Below are 20,085 nucleotides of genomic sequence, written 5' to 3'. Positions count from 1 at the left end.
TCCTCTGGTCCACTTCTGAGACGGGACGGTTTTTGTGTCCCACGTCAGACACGCTGCTCCTCATGTCCATCTCAGACTGAGGCCGTAACAGCTTTAAAGGTTCCACCTTCCTCAGGTCTTTCCTCCCCAAGTCCTCTCTCCTGTCGTGTTCATTCTTTCGTTCTCTCTCGTCTCTTCTCTCCTTGTCGACTTTCCGTTCTCGCTCGTCCCTCCTCTCGTTTTCAGGTCTCTTCTCTCTGTCGTCTCGTCGGAGAGTTTCTTCCTTTCGGTCGTGATCGTCTCGTCGTTCTTTTACATCTTTCCTTTCCCTGTCTTCTCTCCTCTCTCTATCGTCCCTCTTTTGTTCCTTGTTTTCTCGGACGTCTCTCCTGTCTCTCCGTTCTCGATCTTCTCTCCAGTCTCCTCTAGAATCACGCTCCTCACGTCTATCCCTGTCGTCTCTCCTCCCTCGTTCCTCTCTCTCGTCCTTGCGGTACCGGGCCTCGTCTCGCTCTTGTTTGTCCGAGTCGATGCGCGTACGTGCGTCTACGTCCAGAGGCTGTCTGTTACGCGACACGTCTGACGGTATCCGGCTTCGCCGCTCAGGCTCCTGAGCCAGTAAACTCTTCCTCTCCTCTGCGTGTGACCCCTGGCTCCTGGGGACGGGGGCCGTGTGGCCGTTCTTCACAGACGGAGCTTTCACACTATTACTCTCTGTAACAGAGTAAAACATCACACATAACACGATCACTACAGCGCACCAGATCAAATTTTACTCGAGTAGAAAAACTGCTGAAAGTCTGCTGTACCGTTCTCAGAGACTTCCTTTATTACTCCTTTATCTATTAGCTCCTGTCGGGGTCTCCTCATCGAAATCTTCCTCTCCAGGACTGAGAACACACACGAGAACAATCACAGCGGTAGAGAATGGGGGGGGGGGGGGGGGTTTGGCAAAAGTGCTGCAGCAGAAAATTAAGACCTGTTTAATATCATTTAAGACCTAAAACAGAGAATTTAAGACTTTTTAAGGCCTAAAATTCAGATATAAAAGTTCTGGACATTTTTAAGATCCTGCTGAAACCCTGTTTTCTTCACTCTAGTGTTTTAGCTGTTCCCATCATACATCAGTCTGAGGTCTGGATGTTGGTACATTATATAGCCAAAAGTTTGCGGACACCTGGTCATAAGTGTGAAGTCTGGAAAAGCAGATCTTCATGGAACTGGCTTTGTGTCACGCTGGAGCAGGTTTGATATTAAAAATGTCATGCTCCTGCATCCGAAGACGTCTGATACAATTGTGTGTCTTTAACTTTCCGATAACAGTTTGAGAAGAACCACAAATGGATTGGAAAGTCAGGTGTCCCAATACTTTTGTTCATACAGTGTATCAGATGGGTTTGTTTGGGTCTCAACACTTTCCACAGCAGGAGATAAACATCAACCTTTTACTGTACATATGCTTTTGATCTTTTTTCATTACAATGAAAGGAACGAGACGTTACACAGCAGGAGAACTGATAACACAGTGAAGGTACCAGGCCACAGGTGGAACCTCTGTGGTGGATTCGGTGTTCTTTAAGACGACACATGAATGTTATAGAGAGCAGGAAATCATTGTCCTGTAATAAAAACCCTGTACCTTCTGACGTCTCCTTGAACTTCTCGCTGCTTTCCTTCTTCTTCCTCCATTTCCACGGCTTGAAGATCTTCCCCAGGTTGGAGAACTTCCCCTTCTGTTTAGTGTTTGGGTTGTCATTCCCTATGGTGCTGTTTTGCTGCTCATCCACGTCATCATCTAGGAAGGAAAAACGTGAGACGAGGAATGTTATCACAGAGAAAATTCTGATGTGGAACGCGCTTTAGAACCATCACCATGTGTTTGGAGTTTAATCACGTCTTCTATGGGTATGAGCGATTACCGTGGTACACCCTACACAGGGCGTGTCATTTCTACGAGACCGTATATAACGAAAGAAAAGAAAAATAAGCAGTGAAGAAAACAGCTAAGCAGGTTTCTGCTCAGGCTTTGGAGACTGTGTGGAGAAGATTCAGCTGAACAAAATAAAATGGTGTGGACAGACTCATAGCTCTCACTCTGTTTACAGGAAAGTACTTTATTCATCTACATTTCCACACTATAGCCTTTAAAAAAGTCCCCTTGTGCAGTAATACAGCGCCCCCCCAGTGTTCATCTGGAGCGTGCACTGAAAGTCTTCTATTCAAACCGTATTAAACACCTTCTGTGTTTCACGCCGGATCTCCACAACGGTGTCCTGCTGCTTGCAGGAGCCGAGTAGGGTGGGTGCGGATCGTGGACGTGGTAACGCACGTGGTCAAAATAGCGGACGAGGTAACGCACGTGGTCGGAATAGTGGACACCAGCTGCATAATTTTAATGTACACAGGAAGATGTCTTTTGGCACACTGACTCATGAAGGTCGGTGCTCCCTGTGACTGTGTGTGCAGCCTTGTGCCTGCCTCTGTTGGTGTGTTACAAAACTAGTCTCAAAACCTTTTTCACGCCACCTCGTAGAACACGTGACTTGCTGTGGGTGAAGGGCTTATCAGTTAGGGAGGACTGAGAGAACGATGGCTTAGAAAGCACACTGAAGGTTTTTAGTTCGGAACACAAAACAGACAAAAAGCTGCATGTGTATTCAAAAGGTTGGATAAAACGTGTGACTGGATAGCGGTCACGTCAGTTTCAGCCGTCCTGAGACACGTATCTGAGCAGCAGCACAGAGTGAGAGTGGAGTAACGGGGAAAAGGTCAGTTCTATCTCTTACTGCCAACAAAGCCATAATAAAAAACAGCAGCACATTACGGTCATAACATCTCGTTCTCGTTTAGATTGAGTGAGATCATTTTCACCATCAACACTCCTGCACAATAATACAACATTCCTACAACCTCATCCACCGCACACAACACTCTATTTTATTACCACCGGCTGATTCGCGCTGAAATCTCTATTATACAAACACTCGCCATTTATTTGTTCATTAACCATTTAATTCATGTTTGAGATCAGAACTCGGTAGACCGGAGCTCCTGAGTGGCACCAAAGAGAAGCTTTCGCTCTGTTATCCGGAGCTCATGAGATCCTGAAGGTGATCTCAAGGTGGAGGTGAAGGTCTGCACCTTCACATTATGCTTGTGTGTGAGCAAGACTGAAGCTGGAGTTTAAAAAGATGACTAAAAATAAAGTTTGTTGGCCATCATGGAACTGGAGGTGGGTGGAGGAAATCAGGGTTCTACAGGAGACGTTCATCTCAGGGAGATGAGGAGATGAGGAGCACGGCTTGGAAATGAAGGCTGATGAAGGTTCTGAGTGGGAAAGGTTTTAGTTTTTCTTCTTCATGCCGTGTGAGGTGTGTGGGATATGGGAGGAAATGGTGGGGTGGTGTGTTGGAGTGGAAGCTCTGTCACAGGAGTTTCCTTCAAATAAATCAATACAGTAGAAAAAAGAACGTGAGAAGTGTGAGAGAAGCCAAACTGGTCTGAGACGCAAGAGAAGGCAAGTCTTGTACAACCGCTCCAGCAAGGTGTGTGTGTGTGTGTGTGTGTGTGTGTGAAGGAGCTTCAGGAGTAGTGAAACACGCACACAAACTGAGAGCTCTTTTCTACTGAAGATCATGAGACAGCTGCATGGAGCCTTCAGCAGACTCTACTCTCCATGACACACCTTTTCCTTTTAGATGGATCAGTCATGCAGTACTGCGTTATTGAAACTCGCTCGTTAATAAAAGTGTAGTGGATTAGGTGGGCAGGTGGACTGAAGCCCAGGGCATTATGGGAAAGAGGTGCAGTGTTGCGAGCTACAATAACGGCTGTGCACATGTGTGTGTGGGAATAAAGGAGGTCGTGATGTCAGAGACGAAAGTGCAGCTTGGGTTTCCGTAGCACCATTACAGGAGTGTGTGTGTGTGTGTGTGTGTGTGTGTGTGTGTGGTGGTCATGTGACCAGATGAGTATCGGTGCACATGCAGAAGAGTACATTCAGAGATCTGTAATAAAGTGAGAAAAGGCACACATGCTGCTGGAACACACACACACTCTCGCACTCTCGCACTCGCACTCGCACACACACACACACACACACACACACACACACACACACACACACATCAAAGTAAGGCCACTGCACACATACCCACAATCCCACACAAGATCACATGGTCTAAGAAAGGAGGCGTGGCTTAAAGTTGAACATCAGGTGTATACCGGTGAATTATGTGTAGGTGAGAGTGATGGTTTTCATCTCCTTCATAAGTTTCCTTCCAAATATATTTACAGCAGATGCTTTTATCCAGAGACACTTACAGTTATCTCATTCACACAGCTGAGCAGTTGTGAGGGTTAAAAATCCCAGCATCTCAGTGGTGTGTGGGATTTGAACTCATGACCTTCTGGAGATACCTCTTCCCCAATGGGGTTCCAGCATAGCACATCAGACCAGATCTCCAACAGAAGCTACATATGGATCTGAATATGAGACTTGTGGATGACTGATAAAAGTCTAGAGGACGTTTATTTTATTTTTCTGTTCACTTTCAGTGAGAATATAAAAAAAGATCAGCGTCCACATAAAGATATAAATAAATATAAATTAATGTGACGTGTTAAAGAGCGTAATCAGAACAGAAGGTGTGCTGAACGAATCCTCAACTACTAACAGTGTTAAATCCATATAACCCGTTTGTACACGTCTTTTTTTTTTACAATAATGGAAAGTTGTATTGAAAGGATTTCTTCATATCTTTAGAGGTGATCAGAACGTTTCATCTGTGGCACGTCCACACTCCTTAAGCTGATTTACAGAGAGACCATAAAAAGATCTAAATTACATTCATACCACAGTGCTGTTAAAATCTCTCTCCTGATTGGTCAGAAAGCGTTGATTTATTGTTGATAACAGCGTGACTCCGATTGTTGTTTCAGCGTTCGGAACAGAACGAACACGGTAAAGAATTTATAGCACTTTTATCTACTTTAGGCAGAACACTATCATGATGTGTGTGTGTGTGTGTGTGTGTTAGGTTTTATTAGCTCAGGGGTTCAGTTATTACACACTGAATTTATTTATATTTGTGCATATTGTTTAATTAAATTACATTTGAAATTTTTTTTTGCTATAAAGTAGTTTAAGATTCTTAAATCATAAATCTGTAATAATAAATGATAAAAGACGGCTTTACTCAAACAATGAACTAATACGTATGTGATAAGTCATGTTTATTATTTGTATATTTCTAAATGTCAGTAATTTATATATTCAAAAAAAGAATCAATATTTAGCATTAAAATAAAACAAAAAAAAAAATCCTTTGATCCTTTGAGTGTGAAAATGAAGCACATCACAGCTGCTTCAGATGCTGCTTTAATGATCTTTTATTTGAAGAGGAAAACTTGTGTGATGTAAATCACGAATCTCAGACTGGACGCTGAAATACACCGAACTCAGCAGGAGGATTCGGAGTTTGTGTGGTGAGAAGGTAGGGCTGGTTATGACCAAACCACACACTTCCCATATCTCCTCTCTGGTTTTCATATAGGCAAAGTGTGAAGTAAAGAGTGAAGGAGCTCAGAGTCATCTACAACTACATCTACTTCTACTGGATCTAAATAACTCCAGCCAACACCCTGGAACAATACTGACTATATTCTTCAACAAACGCAGGCTGAGCTACTCAATATTCACCTTCATATATATTTATATATTTATTTCATCATACTCATTCATTAAAGTAAACGTTAATCATTTATCACTGTTCTACACGTGACAGAAGGACAAGGACGTAACCTTAATAATAATAAGAAGAAGAAGAAAAAGAAGAAGATAAGGGCCGTGTGAGAGTCTGAAGACGGAATACGCTGCAGGAATACAGATGCACAGAGAAGAGAAAACACAAATACTACATTCTGTGCTGCATTCCACAGTGTCAGTGAGCTATTCAGTCTGTGTGTGTGTGTGTGTGCGCTCACCTGGGTTCGGAGTGAAGTGCTGTGTGTGAGCCTGAGCACTATCTCCCTGGCCCATGCTCTCAGGCTGAGTCAGGGAGAGAAAAACACGGCGTCCTGCTTCTCCTCTCTCTCTCTCTCTCTCTCTCTCTCGTTTCCTGTATGTCAGCAAACGAAGCTAAAGTGTAACACAACCCTGCTTTGCTCGCTCGCCTGTCCTCAGTGCGTCTCCTTCTCTGTCCCGCCTTCACACACACACACTCTCTCTCTCTCTCCGGTCCCTCCCTCACAGCACCTCTGACTTGGTAAATGAGTTACTCCACAAGCCTGAGGTATTCCATCAGGCTCGGATGCCTGTCATTCCCCGGTGAGACTTTACCCTTCCCTGATTTCCTAACAGCCACAGCCACGTACTCGCCAGAAGGGCCGTGAGAGACCCTCGAGACGTCACATGACGCACTGCATGGACGAGGAAACCCAAGAACTCGCTGCAAGAAGAACTGCGGCTTAGGTGGAACGTGCAGGTGGCAGGAAGTGACATCAGTGGAGCATCTGATTACAGCATGAGGTATGGCGCATGGCAGGTGGGTGAGGAACACGCCTCCCCTGTGACCCTTTGTGCAAATGGTTTAGACCGCGAGATCAGACGTCTAATCCACAAACGACTAATCAGCAAATAAAATATAAATGTCAGTGCATAGAAGGTGTTTTACTACATATGTGTGTGTCCAAATCATGTGATCGCTTTCTGTACGTACACACACACACACACACACACACACACACACACACACACACACACACACACACAATGTGACCGCTCTTTGTACACAAACACACACACACACACACACACACACACACACACAATGTGACCGCTCTCTGTACACACACACACACACACACACACACACACACACACACACACACACACAATGTGATTGCCTTCTGTACACACACACACACACACACACACACACACAAAATGTGATTGCCTTCTGTACACACACACACACACACACACACACACACACACACACACACACAATGTGATTGCCTTCTGTACACACACACACACACACACACACACACACACACACACACACACACACACACAAACAATGTGATTGCTCTCGGTACACACACACACACACAAAATGTAGTTGCCCTCTGTACACACACACACACACACAAACACACATACAATGTGATTGCCTTCTGTACACACACACACACACACACACACACACACACACACACACACACACACACACACAATGTGATTGCTCTCGGTACACACACACACACAAAATGTAATTGCCTTCTGTACACACACACACACACACACACACGCACACGCACACGCACACGCACACGCACACGCACACTCTGATTTATTCAAATGTAGAATAATGATGTTATTACACTGGTTATTACACACACCATCATCTGAACTGATCAGGATCCTGATAATCTCATCAGCGCAACGTTCCTCATATAATCATCTCCAAGGTCCATAAACAAGGTTTTGTGGAAAAATGGAACAGTTCTGATTTGATTCTAAAGATCAGTGTTATGGCGTGTATATGGGAAGAGAGAGAGAGAGAGAGAGAGAGAGAGAGAGAGAGAGAGAGAGAGAGAGCGAGAGAGAGAGAGAGAGAGAGAGAGAGAGAGAGAGAAGCGGCATGCTCTGTATCATGTGCCAGCCGGAGACAGCACTGTGTACACACACACACACACACACACACACACAAACATACAGCGAACCCCTAAACCACATGCAGAACTCCTCCATGGAGCTCAGTGAGGTCATTAGCAGTGCATTCGTTTAGATTCAAACACAAACTAACTGTGTGCTCAACAAAACTTCCAGCCAATCACAATCCACTATTCACTGCTCTGATCTGTCAATTACTTCTAGTGCATTAAATAGTGGAGTTAAAGTGATCAGGCTGGAGTTTAGACACTGTGATGCAGGTGAGGAGACGACAGAGAGCTGTGGACGATGCTGAGGCTGAACGTGAGAGGAAAGTGAGAGAATACACAGAACTGTGTTCTGGTGGAATGTAAACAGAAAATACGCTCATTTTCAGAACTATATAAAGTTTGATATGTAAGAGTTCCTACCAAACAAGAGTTACTCAGGAAACACAAACACACCCTCTACTGAATTCAGGTGAAGCTTCTCTGTCTCTCACACACACACACACACACACACACAGTTAACAGTGTAGTGTAAGAATCCACCTAGTGGTAAGTTTTAGAAAGAGTTTTTAGGATCAGTGAAGTGGATTATTACAGTACTACAGAATTCACAGTCCTGTGTCTTAAACCTTCAACTTAAACTCCACTGTACAAAACCTGCTCTAAATGCATACATTTTAGAAACTTTATTATTATGGTAAATTACTAAGACTATTATTACTTCTGTTACTACTATAATTAGTACAAATACTACCACAACCTCCATTACTCCATTTACACTAGGGGTTGATCGGCTATCGCAAGAATCTTCCCGATAGTTTTTCCTGGTTGCGTTATACAGTACAAGAGCGGCCTCTAGAGGTGAATCACTGGTACCACGTGCTGTTTATTTGACGTGTCTTTTTTTGTTAATTTTGGAGGTAACTGTGTTTAATTTATTTGAAGTGTAACTTTTTGTTTGTTTGAATGAATTTCTTATTTTCCTCAATATTTATCAATATAAGTGATATATTCATATTTATTTCATTTAGCACATTTTCATGATCCAGTAATTTTTTTAAATAAAAAAAATTATAGAATTTAGTTCTATTTTCATGAAGTGTTTGTTTTTTATCCAGTATGCATTTTAAAAAATCAGGTGATCGATTATCGGCAACCTTACAATCAATATCGTTAAAATCCACTACCTCTAGTTTACACGATTAGACAGATGCTCTTATCCAAAGCAGATTACAAACGAGCAACTGATGGTTAGGGGCCTGGCTCAGGGGCCCACAAGTGGCAGCTTGCTGGGATTTTAACTCACGAGCTACTAGAACAAATACTACAACTATTACTACTGCTGCAACTACTGCCACCACCAAAACTACAATAATTACTACTGTATTATTGATACAGATTTATTATTTAATGTCAGAGAACCACACAACCACGCCCCCTCGAACACACAACACTCTCACTCATCCTCTCCCTCCTATTAATCACCTGCACCTGTTTCCCCTTCATCCTTCCCCTTTAAAAGATCTCTCTCCCCCTTTACTCGCCGTCCAATCTACTGTAGCCCCCAGATAATCTGAACTCCCTACAGATCCTGTGATCCTGTGCTCCTCGTTACGCTTCTCGTGAAGTTTATTCTTTTTCTGCACTCCAGTTTCTGAATATCCCCTCTTCAAGATAAATAAACTACACCTTGTTTTACTCCTGGTTTCCGCCGTCTGGTGTTTCGTGACATATATGAACAATACAGTGAGGAAAATAAGTATTTGAACACCCTGCTATTTTGCAAGTTCTCCCACTTAGAAATCATGGAAGGGTTTGAAATTGTCATCGTAGGTGCATGTCCACTGTGAGAGACATAATCTAAAAAAAAAAATCCAGAAATCACAATATATGATTTTTAAACTATTTATTTGTATGATACAAATAAGTATTTGAACACCTGTCTATCAGCTAGAATTCTGACCCTCAAAGACCTGTTAGTCTGCCTTTAAAATGTCCACCAACACTACATTTAGTATCCTAAATTAGATGCACCTGTTTAAGGTCGTTAGCTGCATAAAGACACCTGTCCACCCCATACAATCAGTAAGAATCCAACTACTAACATGGCCAAGACCAAAGAGCTGTCCAAAGACACTAGAGACAAAATTGTACACCTCCACAAGGCTGGAAAGGGCTACGGGGAAATTGCCAAGCAGCTTGGTGAAAAAAGGTCCACTGTTGGAGCAATCATTAGAAAATGGAAGAAGCTAAACATGACTGTCAATCTCCCTCAGACTGGGGCTCCATGCAAGATCTCACCTCGTGGGGTCTCAATGATCCTAAGGAAGGTGAGAAATCAGCCCAGAACTACACGGGAGGAGCTGGTCAATGACCTGAAAAGAGCTGGGACCACCGTTTCCAAGGTTACTGTTGGTAATACACTTAGACGTCATGGTTTGAAATCATGCATGGCACAGAAGGTTCCCCTGCTTAAAAAAGCACATGTCCAGGCACATCTTAAGTTTGCCAATGACCATTTGGATGATCCAGAAGAGTCATGGGAGAAAGTCATGTGGTCAGTTGAGACCAAAATAGAACTTTTGGGTCATAATTCCACTAACGGTGTTTGGAGAAAGAAGTATGATGAGTACCATCCCAAGAACACCATCCCTACTGTGAAGCATGGGGGTGGTAGCATCATGCTTTGGGGGTGTTTTTCTACACATGGGACAGGGCGACTACACTGTATTAAGGAGAGGATGACCGGGGCCATGTATTGCGAGATTTTGGGGAACAACCTCCTTCTCTGTTAGAGCATTGAAGATGGGTCGATGCTGGGTCTTCCAACATGACAATGACCCGAAGCACACAGCCAGGATAACCAAGGAGTGGCTCTGTAAGAAGCATATCAAGGTTCTGGCATGGCCTAGCCAGTCTCCAGACCTAAACCCAATAGAGAATCTTTGGAGGGAGCTCAAACTCTGTGTTTCTCAGCGACAGGCCAGAAACCTGACTGATCTAGAGAAGATCTGTGTGGAGGAGTGGGCCAAAATCCCTCCTGCAGTGTGTGCAAACCTGGTGAAAAACTACAGGAAACGTTTGACCTCGGTAATTGCAAACAAAGGCTACTGTACCAAATATTAACATTGACTTTCTCAGGTGTTCAAATCCTCATTTGCAGCTGTATCATACAAATAAATAGTTTAAAAATCATATATTGTGATTTCTGGATTTTGTTTTTTAGATTATGTCTCTCACAGTGGACATGCACCTACGATGACAATTTCAGACCATTCCATGATTTCTAAGTGGGAGAACTTGCAAAATAGCAGGTTGTTCAAATACTTATTTTCCTCACTGTATATTATTATTATTATTATTATTATTATTATTATTATTATTGTTTAAGATGCCAGTGATCCAAACACATGCTCAGAATCAGAATCGTAATTGTAGTTTGGATGTCATATAAAAAGCACTGAAGAAGTGAATGGAAAAAAGAAATGTGTACAGATGTGCAGACAGCTGTGTGTGGGGGGGAAATTTATTACATTCAGTTTTTAGAACATCAGTGATTTTAGGAGGAAGAGTTTAATTGAGTGATAAAACAGATCAAACTCTAACTGTTCCTGTGTCGGCAAACTATATCTTTCAAAGCTTATTATTCTTCAAGAAAATACTGGACGGGTATCAACTCGATTTCAGCTTTATTCAAGTGAAATGGTAAAGTGACATCACTACCACTAATAATAATAATAATACAGATAAACCATAAACACTGCTGTTCTTTAAGCAGGAAAAAGTTCAAACAGAAGGGTAGAAATGAACAGTTTTATCAGGCCGTCTCTGAAACCTAAAGATCTCTATCCCGCCTCAATTTTGTCCCATTTCTCCATTAAGTTCATGAAGAACACACTAAAAAAAGGAGAACGTTTCTCTTTGCTTTAAACTACAGCACATCACTGCTGTGACTCTCAGCTTCATTAATCAGGTGCACTGAAATACAAGCACTCAGGCGTGAAAAAACTCGAGTCATGTGACCTGGGAGCAGAAAACACACACACACACACACACACACACACACACACACACACACACACACACACACAAACACACACACACACAAACACACACACACTCGTTCACTCACTGAATAAAAGACTTTCCACAAACACACTCAACATTTCCACCCTGAGCTCCTACCTGGGAGAAGTCCCTCAGCTACAGTGTGAATCTCTTCATCCATACAGTCTTCACTCCCAGACACACACACACACACACACAAAGTACAAAGTACAAAGACCAGAGGGCGGCACACCTGAAGGTGTGTGTATTCTGTGTGACATGAAATCGGATATTGCCTACTGGACAGACGTTGGAGTCACATGACCAGCCGCAGCGAATGACATGGGGAACCTCGTACACGTATTTACATTTGGATGAAGTCAGTAATGACTGTAAGTTTCACTCTGATGACTCGCTGTGAGGAAGGAAAGATCTGAGCGTTTCACTGCTCCTGGTCTGAGGATTGAGTAATAACTAGAAAAGAAGAAGCAGAGCTCCTACCTCGCTTTTCCATTCCACGTTCACAGCAGCTCCTCAGGACCTGGAAAACAGAGGGAATTATTGGAGTTTTCATTCATATTATAAATATTATTTCAGTACATTAAAATTTACAGTCCTGAAAAAAAAAACACTGCAATAATATTTCTCAACAAAAGACTACAAATACTACTAACAGAATTACCATTACTAACAACTATTACTACTAATACTAACAACTATTACTACTAATACTAACACAACTATTACTACTAATACTAACACAACTATTACTACTAACACTAACAACTATTAATACTAATACCAACACAACTATTAATACTAATACCAACACAACTATTACTACTAATACTAACACAACTATTACTACTAATACTAACACAACTATTACTACTAACACTAACAACTATTAATACTAATACCAACACAACTATTACTACTAATACTAACAACTATTACTACTAATACTAACACAACTATTACTACTAACACTAACAACTATTACTACTAATACCAACACAACTATTAATACTAACACTAACAACTATTACTACTAAAACCAACACAACTATTACTACTAATACCAACACAACTATTACTACCAATACTAACAACTATTACTACTAATACTAACAACTATTACTACTAATACCAACATAACTATTACTACTAATACCAACACAACTATTACTACTAATACAAACAACTATTACTACTAATACAAACAACTATTACTACTAACACTAACACAACTATTACTACTAACACTAAAAACTATTACAACTAATACCAACACAACTATTACTACTAATACCACCACAACTATTACTACTAACACTAAGAACTATTACTACTAACACTAAGAACTATTACTACTAATACTAACAACTATTACTACTAATACTAACAACTATTACTACTAATACTAACAACTATTACTACTAACACTAAGAACTGATACTACTAATACTAACAACTATTACTACTAACACTAACACAACTATTACTACTAATACTACCACAACTATTACTACTAATACTAACAACTATTACTACTAACACTAACAACTATTACTACTAACACTAACAACTATTACTACTAACACAACTATTACTACTAATACTAACAACTATTACTACTAATACTAACAACTATTACTACTAATACTAACACAACTATTACTACTAATACTAACACAACTATTACTACTAATACTAACACAACTATTACTACTAATACTAACAACTATTACTACTAATACCAACATAACTATTACTACTAATACAAACAACTATTACTACTAACACTAACACAACTATTACTACTAACACTAAAAACTATTACAACTAATACCAACACAACTATTACTACCAATACCACCACAAATATTACTACTAACACTAAGAACTATTACTACTAACACTAAGAACTATTACTACTAACACTAAGAACTATTACTACTAACACTAAGAACTATTACTACTAATACTAACAACTATTACTACTAATACTAACAACTATTACTGCTAATACTAACAACTATTACTACTAATACTAACAACTATTCCTTCTAGCACTAACAACTATTCCTTCTAGCACTAACAACTATTACTACTAACACTAACAACTATTACTACTAATACTAACAACTATTACTTCTAGCACTAACAACTATTACTACTAACACTAACAACTATTACTACTAATACTAACAACTATTACTGCTAATACTAACAACTATTACTACTATTACTAACACAACTATTACTACTAATCCTAACACAACTAATACTAAAAACTATTACTACTAATACCAACACAACTATTACTACTAATACTAACAACTATTACTGCTAATACTAACACAACTATTACTGCTAATACTAACACAACTATTACTGCTAATACTAACAAGTATTACTACTAATACTAACTCAACTATTACTACTAATACTAACACAACTATTACTACTAACACTAACAACTATTACTACTAACACTAACAACTACTACTACTAATACCAACACAACTATTACTACTAATACTAACAACTATTACTACTAATACCAACACAACTATTACTACTAACACTACCACCTATTACTACTGATACTACCACAACTATTACTACTGATACTACCACAACTATTACTACTAATACTACCACAACTATTACTAATAATATTAACACAACTTTTACTATTAATACTAACAACTATTACTACTAACACTAACAACTATTACTACTAACACTAACAACTATTACTACTAACACTAACACAACTATTACTACTAATACTAACAACTATTACTACTAGCACTAACAACTATTACTACAAACACTAACAACTATTACTACTAGCACTAACAACTATTACTACTAGCACTAACAACTATTACTACAAACACTAACACAACTATTACTACTAACACTAACAACTATTACTACTAGCACTAACAACTATTACTACTAATACTAACAACTATTACTACTAATACTAACAACTATTACTGCTAATACTAACAACTATTACTACTAATACTAACAACTATTACTACTAGCACTAACAACTATTACTACTAATACTAACAACTATTACTACTAGCACTAACAACTATTACTACTAACACTAACACAACTATTACTACTAACACTAACACAACTATTACTACTAATACTAACAACTATTACTACTAATACTAACAACTATTACTACTAGCACTAACAACTATTACTACTAGCACTAACAACTATTACTACTAGCACTAACAACTATTACTACTAATACTAACACAACTATTACTACTAATACTAACACAACTATTACTACTAATACTAACACAACTATTACTACTAATATTAACACAACTATTACTACTAACACTAACAACTATTACTACTAATACTAACAACTATTACTGCTAATACTAACAACTATTACTACTAATAATAACACAACTATTACTACTAGCACTAACAACTATTACTGCTAGCACTAACAACTATTACTGCTAGCACTAACAACTATTACTGCTAATACTAACAACTATTACTACTAGCACTAACAACTATTACTACTAGCACTAACAACTATTACTACTATCACTAACAACTATTACTACTAGCACTAACAACTATTACTACTAGCACTAACAACTATTACTACTAATACTACCATAACTATTACTACTAATACTAACAACTATTACTACTAAAACTAACAACTATTACTACTAACACTAACACAACTATTACTACTAATACTAACAACTATTACGACTAGCACTAACAACTATTACTACTAGCACAAACAACTATTACTACTAGCACTAACAACTATTACTACTAATACTAACACAACTATTACTACTAATACTAACAACTATTACTACTAATATTAACACAACTATTACTACTAACACTAACAACTATTACTACTAATACTAACACAACTATTACTACTAGCACTAACACAACTATTACTACTAGCACTAACAACTATTACTGCTAATACTAACAACTATTACTACTAATACTAACAACTATTACTACTAACACTAACAACTATTACTACTAATACTAACAACTATTACTTCTTGCACTAACAACTATTACTACTAACACTAACAACTATTACTACTAATACTAACAACTATTACTGCTAATACTAACAACTATTACTGCTAATACTAACAACTATTACTGCTAATACTAACACAACTATTACTACTAATACTAACAACTATTACTTCTAGCACTAATATTAACACAACGATTACTACTAACACTAACAACTATTACTACTAATACTAACAACTATTACTACTAATACTAACACAACTATTACTACTAGCACTAACAACTATTACTGCTAATACTAACAACTATTACTGCTAATACTAACAACTATTACTACTAATACTAACAACTATTACTGCTAGCACTAACAACTATTACTGCTAATACTAACAACTATTACTACTAATACTAACAACTATTACTACTAATACTAACAACTATTCCTTCTAGCACTAACAACTATTCCTTCTAGCACTAACAACTATTACTACTAACACTAACAACTATTACTACTAATACTAACAACTATTACTTCTAGCACTAACAACTATTACTACTAACACTAACAACTATTACTACTAATACTAACAACTATTACTGCTAATACTAACAACTATTACTACTATTACTAACACAACTATTACTACTAATCCTAACACAACTAATACTAAAAACTATTACTACTAATACTAACACAACTTTTACTACTAATACTAACAACTATTACTACTAATACCAACACAACTATTACTACTAATACTAACAACTATTACTGCTAATACTAACACAACTATTACTGCTAATACTAACAAGTATTACTACTAATACTAACTCAACTATTACTACTAATACTAACACAACTATTACTACTAACACTAACAACTATTACTACTAACACTAACAACTACTACTACTAATACCAACACAACTATTACTACTAATACTAACAACTATTACTACTAATACCAACACAACTATTACTACTAATACTAACAACTATTACTACTAATACTAACAACTATTACTACTAACACTAACAACTATTACTACTAATACCACCACAACTATTACTACTAATACTAACAACTATTACTACTAACACTAACAACTATTACTACTAATACTAACAACTATTACTACTAACACTAACAACTATTACTACTAATACTAACACAACTATTACTACTAATACTATCAACTATTACTACTAACACTACCACCTATTACTACTGATACTACCACAACTATTACTACTGATACTACCACAACTATTACTACTAATACTACCACAACTATTACTAATAATATTAACACAACTTTTACTATTAATACTAACAACTATTACTACCAACACTAACAACTATTACTACTAACACTAACAACTATTACTACTAATACTAACAACTATTACTACTAGCACTAACAACTATTACTACTAGCACTAACAACTATTACTACTAGCACTAACAACTATTACTAAAAACACTAACAACTATTACTACTAACACTAACACAACTATTATTACTAACACTAACAACTATTACTACTAGCACTAACAACTATCAATACTAATACTAACAACTATTACTACTAATACTAACAACTATTACTGCTAATACTAACAACTATTACTACTAATACTAACAACTATTACTACTAATACTAACACAACTAATAATACTAATACTAACAACTATTACTACTAGCACTAACAACTATTACTGCTAATACTAACAACTATTACTGCTAATACTAACACAACTAATACTAAAAACTATTACTAACAACTTTTACTACTAACACTAACAACTATTACTACTAATACTAACACAACTATTACTACTAATACTAACAACTATTACTACTAATACTAACAACTATTACTACTAACACTAACAACTATTACTGCTAATACTAACACAACTATTACTACCATAAACACCACTTTTACATATACACTATTATTACTGTTAATTCGGTTCCTAATGTCTCATCGTTCCTGATCTGAGATCTGATGAAGTTGAAAATGTAAAGATGAACAGCTGTGAAGAGGGACTGCACCCCCTTTATGGTCAGATATGTACAGGTTTCTGAGGTCTTCAGTTTGAAAGCAGTGTGTGAATAGCGCTGTGCCACACCCTGAGAACTTTATCCATGACTCACTCACACAGTGGAGACAGAGCAGTGTGTGTCCTGGGCTCAGATGGGCACAGTAATTAAGCTGAACATTGGAATGCAAGTTTGAAACCTGATTCCAAAATAAACGTGACACTCATTCCAAATAAAGTTCTAGCCCTAGTCCCATGTTCCTCAGCTCTTCTGTTCCCTAGTTCTCCTGTTCCTTGGTTCTCCTGTTTACCTGTTGCTTGTTATTCTTGTTACCAAGTTCTCAAATTCCTCAGTTCTCCTCTTCCTTGTTTCTCCTGTTCCATGGTTCTCCAGTTCCTTTTTCTCCTGTTCCCTGGTTCTCCAATTCCTTGTTTCTCCTGTTCCCTGGTTCTCCATTTCCTTGTTTCTCCTGTTCCCTGGTTCTCCAGTTCCTTGTTTCTCCTGTTCCCTGGTTCTCCTGTTCCCTGGTTCTCCAGTTCCCTGGTTCTCCAGTTCCCTGGTTCTCCAGTTCCTTGTTTCTCCTGTTCCTTGGATCTATGAACTTACTGTTTTTATTTAGCATTGCCTTCCAGAGACAGCACAGCATTTAAATATTTCCCAGAAGGTCAAATAATAAGAATGTACACAGATCATCCGGTCCAAAAGTTTACACTCCCCACAATTAGTGTGTCGTGTTGACTTCCTGAGAAACTGCCAATGTTTGCAATAACCTGTAAAAGTTCCTCAGATGCCCTTTAGAGTGAAAAGATTGATCTTGAAACAGTCCTGCTGGAATGGGCTTACATGTGTATTTATTTGAGCAGTTGAAATGCTCAGAATAAACTAAAGAACTCATTATGAATGTTTAGAAACTTTATATTGATGACTAAGGTAACACACACACTAGCAATAGTGCTACATCTGCACAAAAACTTGCAGATACACACACTCCTGTGTAATCTTGTGTAATAAGTCAAGTTCCCACAATGCACTTGTGTTTATTCCGCCCTGCAGGCAGAGCAACACACACAGACACACACACACACACACACATGAACGCACACACATGCACACACGCACGCACACGCGCACACATCCCCGCACACACACACACACACCCGTACACACTGGACTGTAATGATGTGCATAAAGCTTGTTGAGGACGTTCCCTGTGTGCTGCAGATTACACACTCTGTAACACTGATTACACAACAACACAAACAGAGCAGGACATGGAGATGGAGTGTGTGTGTGTGTGTGTGTGTGTGTGTGTGTGTGTGTGTGTGTGTGTGTGTGTGCGAAGCAGGATCGACAGGTTTGGTGCAGTGACCTGAGCCTGCTGTGGAGTATTTACATACCGTAGCTCAGGTGAAAGTACACAAGACCTGCAACAAAGCAGCAGATTTGCTCATAACCCGAGTGCAGTAGCAGCGTTTATCTCACGAAACACGAGAGCTTCATGGCTTTGTTCCTTCAACAAACATGCACTTCTCATCTCTACTGAGACTGAAGTGAAAACCGCTTAGAAACGGCAGAAGAACTGATTAAAAGTCCATCAGAGACGAGACGTGAAGAAACAGGAGAACTAAAGTCAAGTTTTTCAAAGCAATCCTGGTGTTTTACAGCTGAGGATGAAACACTTCGGGTTTGAGGATCCCAGATAAAATCTCGTCCCCGTTTAGCTACATGCCGTGGCCAAAAGTATTGGGACACACATGCGGCTCTTCTCCAAACCGTTACCACAGGAACAGTCAACAACATGCTGGAACAGGTTTGGATCTCAAAGTTCAACAGGAAGAACAATGTCATGACCACAATTGTGTGCCTCCAGCTTTGGAGAAGAACCACATATGGCTGGAAAAGTTGACCGTCCTAATAGTTTTGGCCATACAGAGTCCTTACAGGGAAGGAGAGAACACCAGCACACCATCTCTTCTGTCTGATAGGTTCTTCAGGGAACCTTTTGTCGTGTTGCTCATAAACACGATGCTGATGATGATGCAGAGAAGGTGATCCAGGTCATCTCTCTCCTGATGGACGTCTCACTGAGCGGTTTTTCCTGCATATAAAATGCTTCACGTTTCTGTACCATGTGACTGTGGGTTTTTTTCCATCAGCTCCGTTTGCTTCCAGTCTCACCTGAAGCTCTTAGGGAGTTCACCTGAGGTCTTCTTCCACATCCTCGCACAACCACCGAGCGAGACTCTGAAAGCTTTGGCAGATGT

General features: G+C 38.8%; 1 protein-coding gene and 1 long non-coding RNA gene across 16 annotated transcripts in view; one reads left to right on the top strand and one right to left on the bottom strand.

Annotated features, from left to right (window-relative positions):
- Positions 1–20,085, bottom strand: part of phactr4a (phosphatase and actin regulator 4a) — a 136,037-nt gene that overhangs the window by 8,322 nt on the left and 107,630 nt on the right. For 6 of the 14 annotated variants that reach the window (XR_014533929.1, XM_083543243.1, XM_083543240.1 and 3 more), the window contains 4 exons: positions 12,193–12,232; positions 1,619–1,774; positions 789–869; positions 1–693 (listed from right to left, as the gene is read on the bottom strand). The exon at positions 1–693 is cut by the window's left edge and continues 51 nt beyond it. Coding sequence is in view for 9 of the 14 variants with exons in the window: in XM_083543243.1 (XP_083399369.1) it covers positions 1–693; positions 789–869; positions 1,619–1,774; positions 12,193–12,205 (943 nt within the window). In the remaining 5 variants the exon portion in view is untranslated. Of the gene's footprint in view, positions 694–788; positions 870–1,618; positions 1,775–5,964; positions 6,681–11,829; positions 11,886–12,192; positions 12,233–20,085 lie in introns of those variants that run through there. The other 8 variants (XR_014533930.1, XR_014533931.1, XR_014533932.1 and 5 more) reach the window with 4 other exon arrangements.
- Positions 7,282–8,392, top strand: LOC310727194. Of its 2 annotated transcripts, none has more exons than XR_014533960.1 (2): positions 7,282–7,522; positions 7,591–8,392. It is a non-coding gene; the product is annotated as an uncharacterized lncRNA (long non-coding RNA). The 2 variants fall into 2 exon arrangements; XR_014533961.1 differs by having other exon boundaries at positions 7,587–8,392.

Source organism: Silurus aristotelis (genome assembly GCF_946808225.1).
Source record: "Silurus aristotelis genome assembly, chromosome: 6".
Taxonomy (NCBI): Eukaryota; Metazoa; Chordata; class Actinopteri; order Siluriformes; family Siluridae; genus Silurus; species Silurus aristotelis.
This window is presented reverse-complemented; position numbering and strand designations above follow the sequence as displayed.